At 40.5% G+C, this 22,185-nt stretch overlaps 1 protein-coding gene across 3 annotated transcripts in view; it reads right to left on the bottom strand.

Annotated features, from left to right (window-relative positions):
• LOC110081594 (epidermal growth factor receptor) overlaps positions 1 to 22,185 on the bottom strand; it is a 221,186-nt gene that overhangs the window by 62,387 nt on the left and 136,614 nt on the right. For all 3 annotated transcript variants that reach the window (XM_073002558.2, XM_073002557.2, XM_078377449.1), the window contains 7 exons: positions 19,386 to 19,454; positions 16,457 to 16,575; positions 11,758 to 11,899; positions 9,458 to 9,574; positions 2,665 to 2,791; positions 2,503 to 2,576; positions 527 to 617 (listed from right to left, as the gene is read on the bottom strand). In XM_073002558.2, the coding sequence (XP_072858659.2) occupies positions 527 to 617; positions 2,503 to 2,576; positions 2,665 to 2,791; positions 9,458 to 9,574; positions 11,758 to 11,899; positions 16,457 to 16,575; positions 19,386 to 19,454 (739 nt within the window). The remainder of the gene's footprint in view (positions 1 to 526; positions 618 to 2,502; positions 2,577 to 2,664; positions 2,792 to 9,457; positions 9,575 to 11,757; positions 11,900 to 16,456; positions 16,576 to 19,385; positions 19,455 to 22,185) is intronic.

The raw sequence follows: 22,185 nt of genomic DNA, 5'->3' as shown, positions 1-22,185 counted from the left end.
AAGGAAATTGTAGTAATGTTACTACACTAATGTTTAGCCTCTCACGGGTAATTTAGTCATAAGTCACTGCCCATTCTTCAATTATATATGGCAGGGGTCCCCAAGCCCTGGTTCACAGTCTGGGCCGCGGAGACAGACCTCCCCCTCTACCCCCACACGCACTCCCCCCGCACAGCCTCTTTGCGCATGCACACACATGTCTGTGCCAGCGCAAGCACTCCCCCACCCCTTCACGCATGTGCACAAGTACCCTTTAGTGCCACCCCGCCCTTCATGCATGTGCACAAGGGCGTGCACACCTGCATGGGTGTCACCCCGCTCTTCACACATTTGCACGAGTGCAACTGCACCCATGTGAGCGCAACCGCACGAGAGAGTGCATCCTCCTTCGTGCATGAGCGCAGAGTGGTGCCCCGCCTTCCCCAACCGGTCTGTGGGGTTAAAAAGTTTGGTGACCACTGATATACGGTTTTCTTTCTGACTATAACTCCACTATATGCAAAGATACAGTTTTTTGGAAACTTACATATGTTTTGTTCTCCCTCGTATGACTTCTAGATTTTCAAAAGGATACAAATCAGTGATATTTTCAGGCCAAACCTGAATCAACAAGAACCCTGGAAGAGAACAAAATAGAATAAAAACATTTACAAAGTATTATATATATTTTTGTCAAGCAGGAATGCCTTTAGCTTTCTTGATTTTATGAGAACATCAAAATGAAGAATGACATTTCGGAATAGACGTATTTTTAACATTGCTTCATAAACAGTTTATATTTGGGCCATCAAAGCAGTTAAACAGTATGAGGACTGGTGCCTACAGACCTGAAAAGCTTTAGACACCACAGAAATGTCAGATTGTCTTTTGGAAATTTGTACATTTCAGTAGATCTTACTTTGTAATTATTTTTCCCACCAGAGAAAGTCCTTTTAAAAATATAGAAGATGTGAAAGGAAGGAAAAAAACAAAATGGAACAAAATTTAATAATCACATTTGTTTCAAAAGCAGGTTGGGGCACCAATTAGGCTTGCCAACTTCTGTCACTGTTGAAGAGAAGAGCTCTCAAAACCCTAAGCATACTAAGCTACCCTTTGCTTGACTTCTCTTCACTTCTATTGTTATTTATATAATTTCTATGAAAATACATAAAAAATAAATATTATGAAAAAAATGCCATCATGTCACAACAATTTCAGTAGGTCTAATCTTGGGTTTAACTTTCAGCTTGGATGGATGGATGGATGGATGGATGGATGGATGGATGGATGGATGGATGGATGGATGGATGGAAGGAAGGAAGGAAGGAAGGAAGGAAGGAAGGAAGGAAGGAAGGAAGGAAGGAAGGAAGGAAGGAAGGAAGGAAGGAAGGAAGGAAGGAAGGAAGGAAGGAAGGAAGGAAGGAAGGAAGGAGAAGACCAGAAAGGATTGTGAAAAGCTCCAGAAGGATCTCTTCAAACTGGGAGAATGGGCGGTAAAATGGCAAATGCGTTTCAGTATAAGAAAATGTAAAGTAATGCACGTTGGGGCAAAAAATCAAAACTTTAGTTATCAGTTAATGGGTTCTAATGGAAGACAGGAGGGCCTGGCATGCTGTGGTCCATGGGGTCATGAAGAGTCGGACACGACTTAACGACTAAACAACAAAATGGATTCTGAGTTGTCTGTGACTGATCAGGAAAAAAATCTTAGTGTGCTGGTGGACATCTCAATGAAAGAGTCAACCCAGTGTGTGGCGGCAATGAAGAAGGCCAATTCCATGCTAGGTATCATTAAAAAAGGGACTGAAAATAAAACAGCCAATATTATAATGCTATTGTACAAAACGCTGATAAGGCCGCACCTGGAGTATTGCATACAGTTCTGGCTGACACACCTGAAAAAAGACATTGTGGAACTGGAAAAGGTGCATAAGAGAGCGACTAAATTGATGACTGGGCTGGAGCACCTCCCTTATGAGGAAAGGCTACAGTGTTTGGGGATCTTTAGTCTAGAGAAAAGGTGCCTGGGGGGGGACATGATTGAGATGTATAAAATTATGAAGGGGATGGATAAAGTGGATATATCTCATTGCAATACTAGAACCAGGGGACATCCACTGAAATTGAGTGCTGGAAGAGTGAAAACAGACAAATATTTCTTTATCCAGCATGTTGTTAGTCTGTGGAACTCCTTGCCACAGGGTGTAGTGATTGCATCTGGCCTAGATGCCTTTAAAAGGGGATTGGTCAAATATCTGGAGGAAAAGTCCATCACAGGTTACAAACCATCATAGGGATATATAATCTCCAGGCTTAGAAGGAAGGTACCGCAAAATGCCAGATGCAGGGGAGAGGGGTATCAGGAGACAGGCATCGAGTTGTCTTGTGTGCTCCCAGAGGCACCTGGTGGGGCCACTGTGAGATACAGAAAGCTGGATGAGATGGGCCCTTGGCCTGATCTAGCAGGGCTCTTCTTACATTCTTACGTTCTTATGAAGAAAGGGAGGAAATATCACTAACCTGTGATTTCTTTAACAGTTTTAAAAATGTTCAATTTCAAGAGATCCAAGGGAGGTGTCCTTGTGTACTCATCCCTAGAAGAAAGAGAACAACTGAATCTTTGGTTCCTTATTTAAAAAACAATCGTATTAATGTTTTATCTCTCCACCCAATTACACCTACCCTGAAAATGTTACTTTGAGGAATAGGAGATCTCCATTGATGGTGGTGCAGTTCTTGAAATAATCAATATTGGAAGCATTGACAGCAAGAGCACCTTTTAGTTCACCAGTTCCAATCCCACTGCACACTGGTTAAAAGGGGAAAAAAAAGACACCAAATTAGGATCTTCCAGCTCCAGTAATTATTTCAATCTTACCAACAAACAAACAAAACAAAATAGTGTCTCATAATCGTAACAGCCAGTTCTTGAGGGGAAAGAGGGATGGGAATAACTGACTGTGTACACAAAAAAGGATCTTGATCACACATAATTTTGCATTTATGCTATATTTAGACATAAGACATAAGACATAAGAAATTTATTTGTCATTGCGCTCACAAGTGGGTGCAACGAAATGAGGTGCTCTTCCCCAAGGTAAAACTGGACAACACTACAAAAAAAAAGTTAAAATATACACAACTTTCACCATCCAAATATAGATACCCCGTTTTCTCTCAGCAATTAAAAAGTCCACCAAAAACTTATGGCCCCGCATTTAAACTCAATACTGCACTTGGGTAAAAACTGTTCTTGAATCTGCTTGTCCTTGCTTTCAATACCCTGAATCTCCTTCCTGATGGTAATAGTTTAAAGAGCTGATATCCCGGATGAGAGGAGTCTTTCAGTATGTTAGATATCTTCCTCTTACATCTGTTCTTATACAATTCTTCCAAAGAGGGGAGTGAACAGCCAATGATGTTTTGGGCCGTCTTGATCACCCCTTGAATTGCCTTTTTCTCTGCCACTGTGCAGCTCGTGAACCATACACAGAGACAGTAGGATAATATACTCTCAATTGAACTCCGATAGAAGGTGATTAACAAACTCTCAGTCAATTGTTGCTTTCTAAGAATCCTTAGAAAATACAACCGTTGTTGTGCCTTCCTGATTAACGCAGCGGTGTTTGCACTCCAAGTCAGGTCATTTGTTATGATAGTCCCAAGAAACTTACATTCAACCACCTGTTCCACACAAACTCCATCTATATACAGTGGCTGAATGTCTGCTCTTTTTTTCCTATAGTCCACTATGAATTCCTTGGTTTTTTGGATGTTAAATAAAAGATTATTTTTTTTGCACCAGCGGGATAGCTGTAATACCTCGTCCCGATACGCAGACTCATCATCCCCAGAGATAAGTCCTACTAGTGTAGTATCATCTGCAAATTTGATAATCCTATTACTGGGATGGTTATTGGTGCAATCTGATGAATAAATGGAGAACAGTAGTGGACTAAGGACACAGCCTTGTGGAGTGCCAGTGCTGAGTATCTTGTCAGTAGAGATGTAGTCATTCAGTTTAACCCTTTGTGGACGATTTGTTAAAAAATCCCAAATCCACAGACAGATAGAATCTGGAAAGTCAAGATCTTTAAGTTTGTCTATTAATCTGTGGGGTATAATGGTGTTAAAAGCAGAGCTAAAGTCCGCGAACAGCATTCTTACATAATTCCCTTGTGTTTCCAAGTGGGATAAAGCCATATAAAGCACAGTATTGATCGCATCCTCGGTTGATCTATTTTCTTTATAAGCAAACTGAAGCCCATCAAAGGAATCAGGAAGGCAGGAGATAATATATTTCCGAACTAACTGCTCAAAGCACTTCATTAAGATTGAAGTTAGTGCCACCGGCCTGTAGTCATTCGGACTGTTTGTAGGCAACTTTTTAGGCAGTGGAACGATGACGGAAGCCTTGAGACAGACGGGAACTGTGCATAGTGTCAGGGATCGATTAAAAATTATAGTCCATATCCCGGCTAGCTGATCAGCACAGTCTTTTACCACCCGACCAGGAATTAAGTCGGGTCCAGCTGCTTTTCTGGAGTTAACCACCTTCATAGTCTGTCTCACATCCTGCTCATTCACAATGAAGGGGGGACTCTGCTGAGTAAATGATGGCAAACGAACAGTTTCAGTTTGATCGATCTCGAATCGAGCAAAAAAGTTGTTCAACTCCTCAGCCACCTCCACGCCTCCGCCCGAGGAAACCTTTTTTGCTTTGTAGTTTGTTAGTTGTTGAACCCCCTGCCAAACTTGCCTCATGTTATTGCTGAGAAAGCAGTCTTCAATTCTCCTCTTGTATTCGGCCTTAGCTTGCTTAATGCCTCTCCTCAAGTTCGTTCTTGCTGCACTGTAGTCTAGATCATCTCCAGACTTAAAAGCCTTATTTCTAGCATACAACAGGCGTCTAACCTTCCCGGTCATCCAAGGTTTTTGATTGGGATAAACCCGGATACGTTTATCCACTGTGACCGTGTCAATACAGTGTGCCATATACCCTAACACTGCAGCTGTATGTTCTTCCAGATCAGGATGGTCAAAAACTTCCCAATTCGTTTGTTCAAAACAGTCCTTTAACTGCTCCATTGCTCCCTCCGGCCAGCTTTTCACTGTCTTGACTACTGGCCCTGACTGTTTTCTCAGAGGAATATACTCCGGAGCTAAAAACAGGGACATATGGTCAGACTGGCCCAAGTGTGGCAATTGTAATATCCTGTATCCATTTGCAATATTCGTGTAGACCTTATCTAAGGTGTTCAGCCCCCTAGTAGCACACCTTACATGTTGATGGAATTTGGGGAGGACTGCACGTAGATCTACATGATTGAAGTCTCCTGCAATAATGTATACAGCATCCGGAAATTTACTTTGCAAGTTGCCAATTTCATCGCCCAGATGACCCAGCGCCAAATCCGCATTTGCATCCGGCGGAATATAAACAACAAGAATAATTACAACGCTGAATTCCCGTGGAAGGTAAAAAGGTCTGCATTTAACAGACAGATATTCCAGCTCCAAAGAGCTATGACGTGTTATAATCTCTGAGTTTGTGCACCAGCTCTCTCTAACAAACATGCACAATCCTCCTCCTCTGCACTTCCCCACATTCCTGTCTCTGTCCAAACGATGTAATAAAAAACCTTCCATATCAATAACAGTGTTTGGAATAGTGGGGTTCAGCCAGGTTTCAGTGATTAACAGCACGCAACAGTTTTTCACAAACTTACCTGAGGAGACCTGTAACCTTTAGTACATTGATTAACACTTTACCGTAAGCAGAATCATCATAACGAGTTAGGTAGATATAAACCAGATACAAACAACATCTAGCCCATTTAAGTAAAATTATAATACTATATTCCTTTAAATTCTTCTTGGTAGAGCATAGGAATTCATATTATTATGCTATTAATCATTACAATCCCTGGAAAATAAGCTTTGTTTTCCTGATAATTATCAGGCCTTCCCTCTCAGTATTTTACTACATTAGCACAGATGGGTTTATTTACTATAGTGGGTTTAGTACATTTACTATGTCCTGACACAGATGGTGGATCTAGACCAGTGATTTCCAAACTTGAGTAAGGTTGTTCTTGGACTGCAACTTCCAGAAGTCTTCATCACTAGCTGTGATGGCTGGGGTTTCTGGGATTTGCGGTCCAAGAACACCTGGGTTACACAAGTTTGGGAACCACTGAGCTAGACTTTTCCACTGACAGATTTTTGTTAACTTTCTGTTCGTAATTGCCCAAATATTCTTCTACAACTACAGTGTCCAAATTATACTACTACATATACTCTAATGTGAGGTCAGACGGTAAAATGTAATTCCTGATGTAGTCCAAAATGACATGAATTACTTGGGGAGATTTCCAAAAACTGAAATCAATTATATTCTTTGTTCCCATACCTCTATAATTATTTTTAACAGAAAAATCCTGTGCAAGATCTGATTTCAATAGTACATACTCCCATGCAAATAAATACATCACTGTAGTTAAGTGCTGCCTGTGTAATCAATCTGGACAGTGTTATACACTATTTAATCACGGTATTACAGTGGTGCCCCACATAGCGACGTTAATCTGTTCCAGGATTAACGTCGCTATACGGAAACATCACTGAACGGAACAAAAAACCCCATAGGAATGCATTAAACCCTGTTTAATTCGTTCCTAGGGGGCAAAAACTCACCGTTCAGCGAAGATCCTCCATAGGGCTGCCATTTTCGCTGCCTCGGTAAGCGAGGCGCGAAACGGGTGGCCATTTTGGAACTGCCGATCAGCTGGGCGGTGGGCTCTTGGGAAGGAGTGTGGGGACCTCCTCCACCCTCCTTCCCAAGCGCCGCCGGCCTTCCCCCCAGCTGGGCGGCGGGCTCTTGGGAAGGAGTGCGGGGACCTTCTCCACTCTCCTTCCCAAGCGCCGGCTGGCCTTTCCCCCCAGCTGGGTGGTGGGCTCAAGCGGCGGCAGCGGCAGCCTGGAAGCCTTCGGGACAGCCCTACTCTGTTCCCGCCGCCGGCAGCCGCCCCGTGCCACTTACCCCAGGTGTGCTCGGACGCCTGGAAGTAACCGGCAGCGGGTGGGATCCAAGCCCGGGATGCCTGAAAGGCATTCCAATCCCACCACCCTCCCCCCGCGGCTTGGATCCGAGCCGCGGCGGCTACCCCAGCCATGGCCGGACTCTAGGGAGTCCAGCCATGGCTGAGGTAGCTGCCGTGGGTCAGATCCAAGCCGCGGGGGGAGGGAGAAAACCGGATAATCCGTTCCAATTGGAACGGATTAACCGGTTTTCAATGCATTCCTATGGGAAATGGTGCTTCACATAACGATGTTTTCACATAACGTTTTTTTTCGGAACCAATTAACATCATTATGCGAGGCACCACTGTAGTTGTTTTTATTGTAAGTAATATATATACTACTTGTTGAAAGCTCAAGGAAATATCTGACACCTAGAAGTTACTGAACCAGGTGCCATCCAAGAGTCCTAATAAAAAGGTCCCACAACTGGGAACCTCTTTAAAAAAACCTTTGTTTTTAGTCACAGCCCACATTAGCTATGAGTTCTGCCCCACTTTTAGATAATGGTTTGTTTGATGAAGACAAGAACATTTTGCATTGAAGCAACTTGGTCTTTCAGTCACAGAGGGAAACATCTGGATGTTATACATTATGGCAAAAAGTCTGTTGCTTAGCATTGTAAATCTCACTAGAGTAGGCCCACTGAATCAATGAGGATTTAGTGAGTGAACTTCTCCATAAGTTCAATCAATTCAAATGGGCCTACTTTAACTTTAACTTACTATGCTAAAGTATGTCCCAGTTACAGAGACCCATTTGAATTCATGGAACTTACTGAAGAGCTGACTCACCAAATCCTCACTGATTCAATGGGTCTCCTCCAGTGTAATTTACCACATCAGTGGCTCCCAACCTTGGGCAACCTAGGCATTCTTTGACTGCACTCCCTAGAAACACAGCTGCTGGTGAAGACTTCTGGGAATTGCAGTCCAAGAACACCTTGGGTTATCCAAAGTTGACAACCATTGCACTGCATTAAGCAACATGATTATGGTCTATAAAGGGCGCACTGATGAACATACAGAAAAAGAGGTGCTGTGGGTACCCGATCTTCAAGGAGTGCAAGAACTATATACAGTGGTGCCCCGCATAGTGAGGTTAATCCGTTCCGGATTAACCTTCACTATGGGAAAACATCGTAAAACGGATCAAAAACCCCAATTGGTTCCAAATGGGCCCAAAACTCACCGTTCTCCGATGTTTTCCCTTGTTCTGGCGGCCCTCTTGGGTGTACCAGCGGCCATTTTGAGCATCCCGGCGGCCATTTTGGGTGTACCAGTGCCCATTTTTTGTGTTCTGGCGGCCATCTTGGGTGTACCAGTGGCCATTTTTTTGTTCCGGTGGCCATCTTGGGTGTTCCAGCGGCCATTTTTTGTTCCGGCAGCCATCTTGGGTGTACCAGCAGCCATTTTTTGTGTTCCGGCGGCCATTTTGGAGCTGCAGAACAGCTGTTCCCCCATCGTGATGCGAGCGTGCCCTCGCATTAGCGATGGGGAAATCCGCATCGCAATGCGGATTCATCGTTCAACGGTGCACTCGTTATACGAGGCATCACTGTACTCAGCATCACAGTTTTCATATTTTGTGCCATGCTGTACCATCATGTAATTCAAATGATAATGATTTGTCCATTGATAAGAGGAGTAATATCTATATCTATGCACAATTCAATGTGTCTTCTTTTAAAGATAATGTTTTGCTAAAATGGTTTTTCTGAAAAGTACCTGTGTTAGCCTGTTTCAGAATGTATAACAAACGCAAAACAAAAGAGAGCAACAAAGAAGACACAAAGCTACCACAAGACTTTCTGTGCCTGTCTGTTTTTGTTATACATGCTGGAAGGAGGGGCAGTCAAGGAAATGGTAAGAAATAGTGAAATGGTCATGTACAATATTTGAAAATAATTGGTCTCTATGAAAATAGAGCTCACTGGAAGGACAGATCCTGAAGCTGAGGCTCCAATACTTTGGCCATCTCATGAGAAGAAGAGACTCCCTGGAAAAGCCTCTGATGTTGGGAAAGTGTGAAGGCAAGAGGAGAAGGGGACGACAGAGGACGAGATGGTTGAACAGTGTCTTCGAAGCAACCAACATGAATTTGACCCAACTCTGGGAGGCAGTGGAAGACAGGAGGGCCTGGCGTGCTCTGGTTCATGGGGTCATGAAGAGTCGGACACAACTTAACGACTAAACAACAAAATGAAAATAGAAACACAAAAGGACATGGCTAGATTTTTAGGCCCTAATGTTGCCTATGTCGTTGGGTTACACAACAGTATTAATATCTACTATGATCAATAGGATGATGAATTTTGGGCAGAATTACACTTCAATTTGGTAGAAACTGGTGTCACAATGGAAAGGTATTGCAAGTAATACTGTAATTTACACACCTTTGCTACATGGCCCTTCACATTTTTTACACCTCCGGATGCCATTTTGCTCCACTTCAGTAGAATCTGCACCACAAGACCGGACACATGATCCATGGTCTGTCACAACATAGTTATCTAGAAAAGACAGGAAGGGTGTTGAAAACAATAATGACATCAAGAAGTCATTGTAGGTAGGAGATAAAGGCTGAAATTCTGTTCTGTAAGTTATGCCATGTAAGGCCAATGATGCATTTTTTTTAGAAATAAAACATATTTCATTTCTCCTGAAGTTTCCAAGGCTCCCACGTAATCTTTTGTCAGATAACTGTTGGGGGCTGTGGGACAGCGACTTTTTGATTACCAAAAATCACCACTGATGGGATTATTTTATCTGGGGCAGCAATTTTGATAATTAAAGATCCCCCCTGTCATTCTGCAGTCCCCAACATCATCCCAACAATGAAAAGAATTCACCAGGAGCCTCAGGGCTGTTCGGTGGGAATTGGAAATATTTTATTTTGGAACAATCACTGGGCATCAGCCTTATGTGGCATAGTTTATTAAACAGGATTTCAGTATTTAAATAACTGATAACATTGATCCCCCCAATTAAAAAAAACAGAAGTGTACAAAAATAGTTCACATGCATAACAACAAAATCAGAACAAGGGAAGAACCACAAACTAACCAAGATTATATAGAATCATAGAACAACTGAGCTGGAAAGGGCCTAAAAGGCCATCGAGTTAAACCCCCTGCTCAACGCAGAGATACAAATCAGAGAACATCTGGCAGATGGTCGTCCAATTTTCTCTTGAATGCCTCCAGTACTGGATCACTCACCACCTTCTGAGGTAGCTGGTTCTGTTGTCATATTGCTCTAACAGTTAAGAGTTTTTTCCTGATATTCTACCAAAATCTGGCTTCCTATAGTTTGAGGCCATTATTATATGTCCAGCACGCTAGGATGATGGAGAACAGATCCTGCCCTTCCTCTGTATTACTTTTCAAGTAATTGAAAAGTATCTCCCCTGTCTTCTTTTCTGTGTTTTTTATGACATAATATAAAAAAATAAATAAAAAGAATTTGTAAAAGGACGCATTATCTCCAAATGGAAGAACAGAATCACTGGCAGCTTGACCAGAAGATTATTTGAATTCAGATAATAAAACCACCCTTCCATCCTGGTGGATACAAAGCTGGTGACAATACTTAAAATGATAGATACTCAAACCACCACCTCTGTATAACTGAACAAGGAAAATCAGTGAAAGCAATAAAACAGAAGTAGATTCTTTTTAGTCTCCACTAAAATATTTTCTATGGTATATTTCAAAAGCAAGTTAAAATGTGATTAAATGTGGAGGGCCTGATGTGCTCTGGTCCATGGCGTCACAAGGAGTTGGACACGACTTAACAACTAAACAACAACAACAACAAAAGCATGCAATCCTAACTCAAAGATCAGCTGGCTGAATGGAGTTCAGAATAGGGAAAGTCTTTTCTGGCACCAGAAATTCTGTTCTGCTGGCCCCTTCTGCAGGGAGATCACAGATCTACATGCCCATCTGCTGTGCCTGCTAATATCTGTCCACCAAAGTGACCAAAGGAGTGTGCGCAGGGGAAAGGGTAGAAGAGGTGAATTACTGCCAGATCCAAACCTAATCAGCTGTTAATGCTAGCACAGAGGCCATGGCAAGTGTACCCCTTGTATGTTGTATTTCCAACATCCTCAGGTGGGAAGGGATTTGGGTTTAGCACAGACTCAGCTGCCCTTGTCTCAGCTCAGCTGGTCCTCCTCTATCTTCGGTAATTAGGATTGCACTCTTAATGTACAAGCAGAATATCAGCGTTTCCTTCCAGATCAAAATATTTGATAACTGAAGCATACTTCCTCTTGCTTCCCAGTAAATTAGAGTAATACTGAAAGAAGGGAAGCCTAGGTGATGCAATGGGGTCCAAGCCCACTAATTTGGCTATGTATAATTTCATGACCCAAACAGAACAGATGCAAAGATTCAAGAAAATTACTCATTAACCTTACGACTAGAACAGCCAAGATGGGACTAATGAATGGTACAGACACACAGGTCTTATCTATGGGGGTCATTTTGGGACATCAAAGAGTCACTACATAATTTTTTTTCTCACAGCATCCTGCTTAGGAATGACTGTTCTAGAGCATGAACAGCTGGAGACTTCTCTATTAGAAGCAAACCAGGAATGAATTTCGATTTCCCAAATACTGTATAAAGCGAAAGGAAGCTGACTCTTTCCCCAAGGCAAACTATTTCCCCCCCAATTAATGCAGACTTACGTGGACACTTTTTTACACATGTTGCTCCAAAGCTGTATTTTCCATCTGGATTCTCTTCCAACTGATAAGTGAAAGGATTATACACATGTAAAGATGGGCAAGACTCTTTGCAAGTTGCATCATCCCAAAACTTGCGACAAGCCTGTTAATAAAGAAAGAAACAATGCCAAGACTGCAAAGAACAATCTATGTTTTAATACAATAAGAAGTAGCAGTTACAGATCTTAGCCAATTAAGGAAGTGTATTTTGGAAAGCATGTACTACTCCGGCAGAATAGCACATTCAATACTGTCTAACAACTTCATAACATCTTACAGTTCATCACCTACTTACTACAGAAGGTTGGACTTCCTGATGACTATTTTGACTTTGGGTGTGGCACTTCTAATAATGTTGTTGTGTTATATTTAAACTAGTCTCAAGGGTTCTTCAGCCAACAGCTTCTTCTCTTTCTTCCTCCATCTATTTTATCTTGAAGTATTAGTTGTAAAAATCTATACTATTAGTTTTTTATTACACAACTAAAACATCCTATCTTTCTACATTTAATTGGTTTTATGATTTCTTGGTCTTCATTTATTTATCCTAGAATTTCTCTGCTGGTAATCCTTTCACAATCCAGGAAATTTTTGGTATCCTACAATAAATCCACATTTCAAATGCGTCCACTTTTAAAAATAATATTGTGTATTAAAACCCACAATTCTATGCTAGTCTGTATAAGTGAGAATATGTATCACAGTATAATGCACACTCTGACAGCCAATTTCAAGCTTCTGTTGCATATTGCATTCTTTACCTTGGTCTATTCCTTTATTGCATGGTGATGACTCTACAGTTCTCTTGACTGCTTTTCAAGGTACTTGTATTTGTCAACATGTTCCACACCTTCATTTTGCGTCTTTATGTTTATTTGATTGCTTCTTTTTTTATGGATTATCATGAACTTGGTATTCTAACAACATTTTCTGGATTTTGCTCCCTGATTTATTCACAAATAATGTATTGTCAGCTAGTAGTGTTGTATTGTTCACATAACTGATGCTATTGATAACTTCTTCATTTATAATAATACTGTCATTTGAATCATTGGCTGAAATCCTGCTGTACATCTCTTCATGCACAACAGCGATAATATCAATAGCAAGGAGGATGTGATGGCGCTGTGGGTTAAATCGCAGAAGCCTCTCTGCAGCAAGGTCAGAAGACCAGCAGTCGTAAGATCGAATCCACACGACGGAGTGAACTCCCGTCGCTTGTCCCAGCTCCTGCCAACCTAGCAGTTTGAAAGCATGTAAATGGGAGTTGATAAATAGGTACCACCACGGTGGGAAGTTAACGGTGTTCCGTGTCTAGTCGCGCTGGCCATGTGAACTTGGAAACTGTCTATGGACAAACGCTGGCTGTAAGGCTCGGAGACGGGGATGAGCACCGCACCCTAGAGTTGGACATCACTGGACTAAATGTCAAGGGGAACTTTTACCTTTACCTAAAGATGTCTTCAAACTGCAGATTGCAAAGCAATGCCACGAATACACATTTTTCTGTGGTTACTGCAAGCTTTAGCATTTTCCTTTGTGGGTAAGATAACAAAAACAGGTCTCAGTCAAATTTTGAGAATTCTTCTTTTTCTATAAATTTAATGGAATGGTTCACTAAAGTTGTCTTCTTCTGCCACTTTAAATAATTGTGAAATCATCATTGAATGCAGAAGCACTGGATGTTTTTGCTAGTGACACTATAATTCAAATTTCTGTACTTTCAGTCCCTATTAACATCTCATTGGACAGCTCTTTAAGTTGAAATACCAAGGGTTGGAATTTTGATGCTCCACTGAGCCTCGCAGGAGAAGAGCCAGTATATATAGCCTTAGGCAATTAAACTACTTCTGAGCCCTTTATTCCAAGGGAACCCTGGAAGTCAGAATCAACTTGATGGCACATAATTATCAATTATCAATATATGATATAATAAACTGTGTTGATATGTCATCTTCAATCAGCTACTTAAAATATTAATTACACACCCTGATATTATTCTTGGGTTGAGTATCCATCAGCTGTAGTTTTCAGTATACTTGTTGCATCCTTGATCTTATGCACATTATAAGAGACTCAGATCTTCGTTAGGTGTCCTTTTCTTTAAGTTGTTTCAAACACTTTTTTTGGCTCCTACAATTTTGTTTCAGATGTTCTTGAGTAATTCTTTGACATGGCCTTTTTTCATTTTCATTTCTTTTCTATTACTTCTAACATTTATTCTGTGAAACCATTTTTCCCTATTTACATTTCTGCTTCTGAGGTTGTTATGGCTCACATCTACTAATACTGCTGTCCCTTTATCACAACTAGTTTTACCAAGTGAATTGTATTTATTATCTTACTGATGCCTGCATGAATCTGCTTCTCAACAATACTACAGTGGGATCATTTAGTTGTTTAATTTTTTATAGTTTTACTATTTGTATTTTTAATTTATTTAATCTAAGGCAAAATACAGCAAAAGGCAAAGTTATGATCTTAATTTATGTCAGCTCTGGAGTAAATGATCACTAATTCAACACTTTTAATACTTCTTTTTCAATATAACATAATCTACAGGTACCTTATAATAATGTTGGTGCCATCTTATGGGGACTTCCATGTATGCCGTGTCCCTATAAACAATTTAAATGTGCTGTTTGTGATTAACAGTCCCCGTTATGACAAATTTAGATTATGCTTCATGTGCAAACATGGCTGGAGACATAGCATTCAGCTAGGGCAGGGGAACTGTGCAACCTGTGGCCTGCATGCCAGAAATGGAGAATCACACTCCTGGTATCTCCAAAGGGTATGATTCTTCCTTTAAAAGCTATTTCTCTCCCCTCTTGAAGGTAGGCCATCTGATAAACTCTGGTTTTGAAAACTGAGGAGGAGGAAGAAGCAGTGTTATATGGAAGTCCCAAGTGGTGAAAAAAGGGGGTTGATACTGACCCCAGACAGGTTATTGGCATTTTACAGGTGAAAAATGCGATGAGGTTTGATCCTAATGTTGCAATCCTTAGTTCATGTGCTTGAAGAATTTCAGTTTAAATTACCAGTCCTTTATATCCATGGGAAAAAACAGGGTCTCCTGGCCAATATCAATACTTTGTTAAGTTTTCAGTGAGGAGGAAAAGAATGGCAGCCGTGTGTTTAACTCCCCTATCCCTTTGTAATACTTAATACAACTTATTAATGTCCTGACACCATAATATTTGTGTCTTCATACCTTTGCTACACAAAAATTGGCTATTTCAAAGATCTGTACAAAAATCACTGTAGTACTGTATCTCATTTGCTTGTTCTTTTAATTAAAGTACCGTTTCCCCAAAAATAAGACCTAACCTGAAAATAAGCCCTAGTATGATTTTTCAGGATGCTCGTCATATAAGTCCTACCCCCAAAATAAGCCCTAGTTAAGTGAAACCCCGTGCCTCCACTATTGTGCAGCAACCAGAAGATGACATGACTGTATTTGAATCAATGTAGATTGTTGTACGTGAAAAAAAGTAAAACATCCCCTGAAAAGAAAAAGCCCTACTGCGTTTTCTGGAGCAAAAATTAATATAAGACCCTGTCTTATTTTCGGGAAAACACGGTAATTTCAAGTTGCTAGCTATGTCACTTCCATTGAACTAAGATTTGCTAGTAGAAATCAATCTGCTAGCATAACTGATGTGCTGACTGAGATCAGTAGAAGAGCCAAAAAAAAAAAAAAGAGTTGGAGAAATAGACCTGAGTTATGCCAAATTCAAATCCCTCTCGGCCCAGACTTATACCCACATCTCAATACAATGCCAGGCAACAGCCAAGGTGCTCATAAGTAATTTGGAACAAGTCTATCTTAGGGGAACAGATTGAATTCAGCAGAACCTCAATTGGTTTAGTGTCAGCTCAGCCAGCCTGCAGCCATCTTGGCCAGTTAAGATTGCAACCTTAATCAAGCTATAGTTATCTAGGGGAAGGAATTCTATGGCATGTCATATTTTCCCCCAGCAACCTATGTTAGAGCTCATGAGTGAGTTTGGAGATGTTTATGAGTAATCAGAAAGGCCAGATTACTCATAAACATGTTTGAACTAGTTTATGGGTTCAAATGTAGGCTTCAGAGAAATTGTGAAATGTCATAGAAATCTTCCCTCTAGAAGTCCCATTGGTTTCAACAGGTCTACGCAAAGTATGACTCTAAGACTGGATCCACGGCCACACATTGATTATCCAACAGTTGCTCCTTTGGTTAACAGAAACAATTATGCAGGAAAATTAGGTAGATGAGGATCAGTGCAGTTTAGCCTGACTTATAATGGTAATCTGGAGAACAATTTCTTTTTTCTTTTTGAAAAAAAAAGGTCAATAAATATTATATGCCAGTTCAAAGGATTTGCAAAAACATAAATCTTGTCTGACTATCCCAAACAAGAATAAAATGAGCTGGCTAACAAGGAAAAATAGAAGAACAGATCTTGATAGATATTTCGCAATTTTAAAATATTTTTCCAATTTAACTGAAGATTACATCTGTAGCAAATGTAGTATTTCTCTTTGGGGTTTCTTTGCAGTAGATGCAGTGCAACAACCCATTCAAAATCTATGCATTGCAATTGAATTGCTTTTTTAAAAAAATCAGCTGTATAGTTCTGAGAGAATGCTATGAATGTTTCTGTGGCCTTCTTACCAAGCAATCACTTTCTCTAGGGCCAGTACATCCTGCTGCACACTGAGTATGGCAGCAATCACTTGGCAATGTCCCTTTACACCGGCCTGAACACTGTGCCGCACAGTCAATCTTTGTTACTGAAAAGACAAAATAAATGAATGAGCAAGAAAACAAAGAAACAATCATTGTTACAACAAAGGATGCATATAGGAATGGCAGTGATGAAATAGGTCTTTCTCAGCATCATGGAAGGGGAGTACAGTGGTGCTCCGCTTTATGACATTAATTTGTTCCAGCGAAATCGCTGTAGAGCGAAAACGTCGTAAAGTGAAATAAAAAGCCCATTGAAATGCGTTCAATGCGTTCCAATGGGCTGAAAACTCACTGTCCAGTGAAGGTCCTCCATAGGGGCGGCCATTTTCGGTGCCTGTGCAGTGAGGAATCCGTCCCTAAGCACAGTAGGGGGCCATTTTCTTCAGCCGGCGGCCATTTTAAAACCCGCCGATAGCTGTTTTTGATCGTCGTAAAGCGAAAATCAGTTCCGCAGCAGGGAACCGATCATCGCAAAGCGGAAAAAACCCCATTCAAACCATCATTTTGCAATCGCAAAAGTGATCATAAAAACCTCACCGTCAAGCAGATTCGTCATTAAACGGGGAAATCGTAAAGCGGGGCATGACTGTACATGTACAACATACCAATAATCAGTATTTTTTTAAAACAAAAGATGTGTTTTGTTTTTGTAGAGCACTATTTGGACACAATAGTGAGTGAGCTCCCGTCGCTTGTCCCAGTTCCTGCCAACCTAGCAGTTCAAAAGCATGTAAATGCAAGTAGATAAATAGGTACCACCATGATGGGAAGGTAATGGCATTCTGTGTCTAGTCACACTGGCCACGTGACCACAGAAACTGTCTATGGACAAACACTGGCTCTACGGCTTGCAGACGGGGATGAGTGCTGTGCTCTAGAGTCAGATATGACTGGACTAAATGTCAAGGGGAACATTTACCTTTACCTATTTGGACACAAAATTATCCAGTGAAAAGTAGGTTTCAAAGAGATTTAGGTAGAAAATGTAAGGTAAATAGGATGCACTGTGATAATATGTGTGGCTGCCATATTTTAGTTCTCCAAATCTGCACAACCTATTTGCATATCACACAAATCAAACAACCTATTTGCATATCATGCATACTTTATAAATTGGATGCATTACTTGTTTACTGCTTTTCTACTACTGTATTTCAATACAATTCCCTTAGTAATAACTGATCTGAGAAAGCCTGTATAGTGGAATGGTTAAAGGACTGGACTTAGAACTAAGAGATTCAAGTTCAAATCCTTGTTCAGTTACAAAGTTTACTTGATGTTCTTGGGCCTAGCAGTACCTCTCAGAAAAATCTGTCTTATAATGTTATTTTTATGAAAAGTGGGGAGATGCTGCATATACATAAAGAAATATTTACATTTTGGTGCACATAGGAGCTTCTCTCATGAGATTTTTGTCAACAGTTTTTATTGATGGCAAACAATAGCCTCTATAAATCCACGAGAGGAATCACCCACAAATGACACACTGTCATCTGATTTACAGGGAAATTTGCAGGGGGAAGTGAGAGCAAACATGGGGAAAACAAGGTGTTATTTCCTTCAAGAATATAGACTGAACACCTTACTGCAACTAGAAATATCCTAGCTTGACCATCTTTCCCATATTCCACTTTTCATCATTACGTAAGTCTATATATGTAACGCATACTCTCAGCAGGCAAGGAAGATGCATAACATCAGCAGTTGCAAATGTTCCTTTTATGGGCTACAGCTCCCATAATCTAACAAGCAGCATCTATTCCAATGTTTTCTTTGCTTTTTATGTATGTACGGCAGCATGTCATGTTGCAGAACAGATTTCAACTGTCTGCCAATCAGCCAAGGTTAAGCCATCCTACACTTGCGATATGTGCATGTGGATTTCTCACAAAACAGTTAACCAAAATAGTGAGTATTTATTTTGCCTTCTACAAAGTCAAGAGACTTGCTGTTGTCTTCTTGTTTTAATGAAAGCTTGGAATCCCAGCCAGCTGATGGTCTAAACGGCATGTCTAAATTCCAGTTTTAGCCACCTGAATATGGTAACCTAACTATAGCTTACTATAGGTAATAGATCTGAAAGCACAATTTGCTTCAAATCCCACCTAAATAGGAATGCTTTAACTGTGGCCAATGTAAGCGCTGATGTACACTTAGGCATTTAATATGGGAAGACGGGGCTGCAAGAAAGGGATTTATAATCCACAACTGATTTCTTAACCTCAGTTAAGGGAGAGTCAAGCATTATACTTACCCCTCCTGATTGGAACTGAAGTGCATCTATCTATCTTTTGTTGAGCTCAGTATTTCTATGGTTAGAAATCTATAATTCCCAATAAGATATATGTTTGGTTCGCTAGTCAATATGATATAAGAGAACAGATTGCCATATTCTGAAATACCATGCAGGGTTATTGTAATATTATTAATTGGTTGAAATCCTGTTGTGGGCATTAATTGTAAAGATAACATCAGCCTGTGATGTTACAATTTAATTTAATTTAATTTAATTTAGCATTCTATTCCTGTTCCCTTGTGGTTTTGAGGCTCCCTAAGAATTCCTTTTGACTGGGAAAGCCTTTGGGAGTTTCTGGACGGTCTGGGGAGCTTTTCTTAGCAGAATCCTGTCAGCAGGATCGGGACAGCTGCTAGCGATCCAACAGCAACTTTCTGATATTAAAGCTCCCCCGCGTCTTCAAGTTCCAAATCAAAATGGATTTAGCTTTCAGTTAAATTAAATTAAAGTGTAAAGTCACAGGATGATGACATTGATAGAATTTATGCTCACATAATTGTGACAACTATAGTTCATACATATATTTTTAAGGGAAATCAATTTATATACGGTACTCACTTGTTTGGCAATTCTCTAGGCCAGGTGCCCAGCAGTGCCCTCTTGTGCAATTGGGATGACACACAGGGCCTAGAAAAGAATAGAAGTAACAATAAGAAAAAAACTCATTTACAACGTGTTTCCATGAACATAAATTATTTCATGGTGTTTTTAGGCTAAACGTAAAGTAGATTATTGGATAAGCACTATTGGGTAAGTGTTTCAAATGTCTGAGTGGATCTAAAGGACAATATCATCACCAACATGCTTCAACCAAACACTGATATCACAGTAAACAATTCTGTTCTAGATCATTGTTAAATAACATAGAAAAGGAGTTAAAATGTATATTCCTCCCCAAGTTGTAAATGAATTCTTAAGAGTGCCTACAAGTATCAACCCAAAACATGAATGAAGTCTGCCTTTTCCCCAATGAAAACATATCATGTTAATTTTTTTTGCAGTTTTTTTGTCCAAAGAAATATAAGAAGCCCATTTTATATGTATTTCTAAAAACAGCTACAAAGAACACTAATTTCATTGCTGCTGTTCGGTATGTATTTAAAATAACCTGTGTTCTTTCAGGCACAGCCAAAAATACAAGAAGACTGGACTCAGATACATATAATGGAGAATTGTAATTTTTATTATTGTTTTGCCTTCTCCTATTATAAAAAAGTGGCTGGATAGCTCAGTGGTTTGGGTAGCTGGCTGCAGAGCCAGATGTTGGGCAACCCTGTGCCTCTAGGGAGAAGAGCCAGCCTCCATAGCCATGGGCAAGCTGCACAGTCCCAAAGCATCCCCCAGAAAAAGGGAATGGTAAACCACTTGTGTGCATTCTCTACCTAGAAAATCCTGGAAAAGGTTGACATGAATCATAATTGACTTGATGGCACATAATTAAAAATTATTATAAGCAAAATATCCCAAACAAGATGTTTAGGTATTGAGTCAGTAAAATCTACTTTGGGTTATTTGTTTGTAACAGGAAAAGGTAACACAGTAGATTAAAATATTATTCTCATGTGTGTGTGTGTGCATGTTTGGGTACTGTTCTCTGATATGTATGTTTTGGCAAGCATGGTGAGTTTGCACAGTGGCAAGGTTTGTGGCTCATATGCTCCCTTCTCCTTTTAATAAGCAAAGACTGGAGACTGAGCCTTCCACACTGGGTTCTGAATAGCCCACGGTTTCCCATGTCATTCTACCTTGGAAAATCATGGTTTATTCTGTTAGCTATATATTACAGATAGTGCATGACGTGCTGAAAAGCTCTCGATTGTCAGCGTCCTGTAGTTTGCAAACTGGTTTCATGACTCGTCTATCAGGAGGTAACACAGGCTTCATTTGCAATCACAGTCACTCAGTCATGAAGATCTGTGGAAATCACAACTTTGGAACACTAACATAATTTCAGGTTCCACTGATGTGTTTTCTATAGCACATAGTTTTCCCTATACTTTTTAAGTTCAAACAAAATTATGATCCCATCCAGATAACCAGAGAGATATTTCATATGTAAGAAGTAGCAAGGGAGAACAAGCCGAGTTGTGATAACAGGAAGAACCCTTAGGGGAAGTAAGTGCTGTAGAGATGGAGGAGTGAGGTAGTGAACAAGCAGAGAGTAAGAAAGAAGAATTAAAGGTATGGTTAGGGAAAACTGGACAGTGCCTTAATGATAAGGACATGGAGTCTGCATTGGATATGTAAGGGCATGGGAAGCCATTGAACAGGGAAAATGCCATACAGCCTGAGCAATGGGAGTGGTGTTTTCTTCCATGTCTATTGGCCGAGAGACACTCTGGCCAATGATGGTGGCACATGAGACCTAACCTTTGTGTTGCTCTAATCCCCATCACAACGTTCCTTCTATAAAAGTTAAATCAAGAAAAGACTGTAAGATTCTGTTGCTGCTGTCATTAACACATGATAATAAGAGAGACTAATCAGACAACCGGAAGATGAAAACCAACAGGTCTCCTTTCTTTCTGTCAGAAGTTTTATAGACATTTTGGACATGCTGAGCGGAGACGCTCCATTATGTTCAGTAACCTCTGCAGAATATTTTGAAAAATAGAGAGAAAAGGGGACCTGCTTGTTCCACCACCAGCATCGGGTGAGCTGCAGTGGTGGTATGGATGATAATGTATGACCATAATCTATTTTGGGCATTTACTGGTGGTGCTGATTTTTGGCAATTAAAGAGTTTCCTTTCCTGTTCTCCCAATGGCTTCTTGTCAATGAAAGGGATTCTATGGGATTCCATGGGAGCCTCAGGATCTTCAGAGGATAAGTAACAAATGTTTTGTTCCTGAAAAATAGCCGTGGCTGATGCTGTCATCCGCCTTACATACTGTAACAGAAGCAACAGGTTTTCAGATTATCTGCGAAATGACCAGCAGACATCTCTCCCCGCCTTTTGTAAGCACATAGTTAAAGGTGGCCTCGTCCTTAGTAATGCCCCTCCAAACCAGTAAAAGATTGTTTAGCAACAGTTTCTGCTATAAGGGTAGAATGAGGGATAGGTTTTCAAAATGATTGGACAAAATCTAGTATGTACTGAATTACAAACTACACTGTTCCAACTGTTTCAGGCTTTGTATTAATAAAAGCAGCATAAAGGTGTGGATTCATTCCTGCCAGTTCCAGAAACTGAGGAGTTCTGTCAAAGGAATGTGTGTCTGCCAGTAAGTTTTTGTGTCTTCAAGCAGGGGAAATGGAAAAAGCAGCCGTTATTCTTTTCATCTCTGGCTGCAATTCTAACTGGAATTTAGAATAGGTTATTATAAGAAGAGCCTTCTGAGCTAGCAGACGGATGTGT

Source organism: Pogona vitticeps, chromosome 6, assembly GCF_051106095.1.
Source record: "Pogona vitticeps strain Pit_001003342236 chromosome 6, PviZW2.1, whole genome shotgun sequence".
Lineage (NCBI taxonomy): Eukaryota > Metazoa > Chordata > Lepidosauria > Squamata > Agamidae > Pogona > Pogona vitticeps.
Note: the sequence above shows the minus strand (reverse complement) of the source record. Positions and strands in the feature narration are given on the sequence as shown.